Source organism: Colobus angolensis, unplaced genomic scaffold (genome assembly GCF_000951035.1).
Source record: "Colobus angolensis palliatus isolate OR3802 unplaced genomic scaffold, Cang.pa_1.0 Scaffold22, whole genome shotgun sequence".
NCBI classification, from domain to species: Eukaryota; Metazoa; Chordata; class Mammalia; order Primates; family Cercopithecidae; genus Colobus; species Colobus angolensis.
Window position 1 is genome coordinate 1148777 of NW_012115377.1, and position 4658 is coordinate 1153434.

Here is a 4658-nt window from a genome sequence, read left to right on the forward strand (position 1 = left end):
GAAGGAAGGAAGGAAGGAGGGAAGGTAGGGAGGGAGGGAGAGAAGGAAGGAAGGAGGGAGGGAGTGAAGGAAGGAAGGAAGGAAACCAGGATGTGAATTTTTTTAGAGCAAGAAGGGCACATAAATTACCCCTCCCAACCTAGCGCATGGCATTCTGTCCAGCAAACAGAAAGCTTGATTTAGTCGCCTATTTGCTAAACTTCCAACAGTGCCCTGATGTTTAGCACAAACTAGACTCCTTGCCACAACCCCCAGGGCTGTGCACAACCTGCCCCGTCCCCTCCCTGCCTTCCCCTCCTCCCTCTCTTCCTCTCCTCACTCTGTTTCCGCCACAGGGACCTAGTCGCTGTTCCTCCAATGCACTAGGCATGGACCTGCCCCAGGACCTTTGCACAAACTGTGCCTCTGCCTGGGACACCTTCCCCTAGATCTCCCCATGGCCAGTTCCATCTCATCCTTCAGGGTTGCACTGAACATGCCATTTTTTTTTTTTTTTTTTAAGACAGAGTCTCACTGTCGCCCAAGTTGGAGTGCAGTGGCACGATCTCAGTTCACTGCAATCTCCGCCTCCTGGGTTCAAGTGATTCTCCTGCCTCAGCCTCCCGAGTACTGGCATTACAGGCACGTGCTGCCACGCCCGGCTAGTTTTTGTATTTTTAGTAGAGATGGGGTTTCACAATGTTGGCCAGGCTGGTCTCGAACTCTTGACCTCAGGTGATCCACCCACCTCGGCCTCCCAAAGTGCTGGCATTACAAATGTGAGCCACCACGCTTGGCCTAACATGTCATCCACTAAAGGGGAACTTTGTCTGGGCACAGTGGCTCACACCTGTAAACCCAGCACTTTGGGAGGCTGAGGCAGGTGGATCATTTGAGCCCAGGAGTTTGAGACCATACTGGCCAACACAGTGAGACCCCATCTCTATAAAAAAACAACATTAGCCAGGTGTGGTGGTGCATGCCTGTAGTCCTAGCTACTTGGGAGGCTGAGGTGGGAAGATCACTTGAACCCAGGAGTTGGAGGCTGCAGTGAACTATGATCGTGCCACTGCACTCCAGCCTGGGCAGTAGAGTGAGACCCTGTCCCCCACCACCACCAAAAAAAGAAGCAGGGCTCCTCTCTCTTGGTGGGGGGTGGAGGGGAGGTCACAGACAGCCTCTCAGCCACCCGGGCTGATTCACAAATATCGAACATTCACGAAAATGTCAATACAGTGACCCAGAGCCAGAGGGGAAGAGGGAGGGTACAAGAGGAGAGTTCCAGGCAGAGGGACCAGCAGGTGCAGAGGCCCTAAGCAGGGACCAGTTTGGCTCCATAAATATTTGTTGACTCAATGAACGATAGAAGATTCTAGAGAGAATTGATTGCACAGAATCGGGCATGGGGACTCAGAGGCGGAGTCGAGGCTGGTCTCAGAGGGGGCTGGGGGCCGGAGGTTGGCAGGTGGGGTGAAGAATGGGAGCTGCTGGCAGGAAAACCGACTTCAGTGAAGATCTGGGCTGGTCCTCTTGGTTTGATTCTGTCCCGGGAGTGGACAGGACCCATGTAAGGGCCCTGGGCTATCCCAGAACCCATCTAGGAATTCTGAAGAGAAAAGGTCCCGTTAACTGGCCGGGTGCGGTGGCTCACGCCTGTAATCCTCGCACTTTGGGAGACCAAGGTAGGCCATCACGAGGTCAGGAGTTCAAGACCAGCCTGGCCAACATGGTGAAACCCCGTTTCTACTAAAAATACAAAAGTTAGCCGGTTGTGGTGGCGGGGATCTGTAGTCCCAGCTACTCGGGAGGCGGAGGCAGGAGAATCACTTGAACCCAAGAGGTGGAGTTTGTAGTGAGCCGAGATGAGATGGTGCCACTGCACTCCAGCTTGGGCCACAGAGCGAGACTCCGTCTCAAAAAAGAAAGAAAAAAAGAAAAAGTCCTCGTAAGTAGGGGAGAGGTCACGGCAGAGCTGAGGTACCCCAGACTTCGACCTTTGCCCACTGAGGGCTGGGAAACCACAAAACACCCAGATAACGGTCTTCCCTCCCCTGCCCCCACCTGTCCCCGTGTCACTGGCTGTCAACCCTGTCTCTCCACGCTGTTCACCAATCAGCACCTGGAGGTGGGCTGGGAGCTGCCCAGGGGTGCTTCAGCATCTTTTGGGAGTGGTGACAGAGCCACAGAGGGCTGTGAGCTTGCCCGGCCCCGGGTAACGCTGGCGGTGGGTGGGCCTCCAGCTTGGAGCAGAGACCCCCCCCAAGCATCTGCAGACAGAGCTGGATGGACCCATGAATATGGATTTAGCTGCTGGAAAGGTGAGCCCTGCTAGGTCCTCAGCGAGAGCGGGAGTCTAGGCTGGGAAAGCCTCCCCAAGCTGCCAGAGCTGCAAGGAACCCCATCTCCACCCCCATTGTACAGATGGGAAGACTGAGGCCCAGAGAAAGGCTGCAATGAGCAAAACTGTGTGTCTTTGCCCTGGGGCTGCACTTGGCTTTCTTCCAAGTGCCCCTGCCTCCCAGGAGTGGGCACTTGGGGAGGCTGTGAAGGCCTGAGAGGCAAGCAGCATCTCTAGCTAGGGCCTCTCTCCAGCACTTTTTATTTTATTTTATTTTTATTTTTATTTATTTTTTTATTTTTTGAGATGGAGTCTGCCTGTCGCCCAGGCTAGAGTGCAATGACATGATCTCAGCTCACTGCAACCTCCACCTCCCAGGTTCAAGAGATCTTCCTGCCTCAGCCTCCCAAGTAGCTGGGAGTACAGGTGTGCACCACCACACCCGGCTAATTTTTGTACTTTTCATAGAGACAGGGTTTCCCCATGTTGGCCAGGCTGGTCTCAAACTCCTGACCTCAGGTGATCCACCCACCTCGGCTTCTCAAAGTGCTGGGATTACAGGCGTGAGCCACCGTGCCTGGCATACTTTTTTGTTTTTTGAAACAAGGTCTTGCTCTGTGACCCAGGTTGGAGTGCAGTGGGGCAGCCATAGCTCACGGCAGCCTCAATCTCGTGGGTTCAAGGGATCCTCCTACCTCAGCCTCCCCAGTGACTGGGATGACAAGTGTGTGCCGCCACAACCAGTTAATTTTTTAAAATTATTTTTAGTAGGGATAGGGGTCTCTCTATCTTGCGCAGGCTGGTCTTGAACTCCTGGGCTCAAGTGATCCTCTTGCCCTGGCCTCCCGAAGTGCTGAGATTACAGGTGTGAGCCACCACATCCAGCCTCTCCAGCACTTTAAGAGAAATTGGCTCTCACACTGTGAAATTCTATCAACCTCAAAGTCCAGATTTGGAAGGGGAGTCCCAGCGAGGGGCAGTGGCTGACCCAACCTGGAGGCAGAGCGGCCACTGAGCTCGAGCTGGAAGGAACCGCGGTTGTGCGCACATGGGAGGTGGGGAGGAGAGGGGCTACGTGTGACCCTCACACCTGTTCCTCGCACCCCAGATGGCTTGTTCTGCCTGCCCCATGGACCCCATCGACAGCTTTGAGCTCCTGGATCTCCTGTTTGACCGGCAGGACGGCATCCTGAGACACGTGGAGCTGGGCGATGACTGGGGCCACGTCAAGGACCAGGTGAGGAGCTCACTGCAGTTGCCCCGGGGCCACAGAGCTCCAGGCCGTCCCACTGAGGCCCCACGAAGGTCCTAGACATGCCAGAACCCAGCCAGAGCTCTGCTCAGCTCCACAGTGCACTAATGGGTCACGGTGCTTGATTTTAGCCAAGCACATAATTTTGCAGGTAGCATCAGCTCCTTCTTACAGGTGGGGAAATGGAGGCCCAGAGCAGGTGGAAACTCATCCAGAGTCACACAGCAATTTGGAGTTAGGTTCAAACTCAAACTTGGGGCACCTCCCTGGCTGGGTTCGGTTCTCTCCTTCCTCTCCTTCCTTTCTCTCTTTCTTTTTTATTTTTCTTTTCTCTCTCTCTCTCTCCTTCCTTCCTTCCTCTCTTTCTTTTTTCTTTCTTTTCTCTCTCTCCTTCTTTCCTTCCTTCGTTCTTTCCTTCCTTTCTCTCTCTTTCTTTTACTCTTTTTTCTTTCTTTTCTCTCTCTCTCCTTCCTTCCTTCCTTCCTTCCTTTCTCTCTCTTTCTTTTTCTTTTTTGTTTTTAAGATAGAGTTTATCTCTTGTTCTCTGGGCTGGAGTGCAATGGCGCGATCTTGGCTCACTGCAACCTCCACTTCCCAGGTTCAAGCGATTCTCCTACCTTCAACCTCCCAAGTAGCTGGGATCACAGGCACCTGCCACCACACCCGGCTAATTTTTTGTATTTTTAGTAGAGATGGGGTTCCACCATGTTGGCCAGGCTGGTCTCGAACTCCTGACCTCTCAGGTGATCCGCCTGCCTAGGCCTCCCAAAGTGTGGGGATTACAGGGGTGAGCCACCGCACCCGGCCCTTTTCTCTCTTTCTTTCTCTCTCTCTCTTTTTTTCTTAATCTCTCTCTCTCCCCCACCTCCCTCCCTTCCTCCCTTCCTTCCTCTCCCTCTTTCCCTCTCCCTCTCTCTCTCTCCCCCTCTTTCCCTTCCTCCCTTCCTTCCTCTCTGTCTTTCCCCCTCTCTCTCTCCCTCTCCCCCTCCCTCCCTTCCTCCCTTCCTTTCTCTCTCTCTCTTTTTCTTTCTTTCTTAGACAGAGTTTCACTCTTGTTTTGCCCAGACTGGAGTGCAGTGGCGCAATCTC

General features: G+C 53.7%; 1 protein-coding gene across 1 annotated transcript in view; it reads left to right on the forward strand.

Annotated features, from left to right (window-relative positions):
* The first annotated feature begins 2128 nt into the window (after positions 1–2128).
* The window catches only part of CREB3L3 (cAMP responsive element binding protein 3-like 3), a 16954-nt gene continuing 14424 nt past the window's right edge, over positions 2129–4658 (forward strand). The window contains exons 1-2 of the mRNA XM_011943609.1: positions 2129–2297; positions 3426–3554. Coding sequence (XP_011798999.1) covers positions 2271–2297; positions 3426–3554 — 156 coding nt within the window. The 5' untranslated portion in view covers positions 2129–2270. The remainder of the gene's footprint in view (positions 2298–3425; positions 3555–4658) is intronic.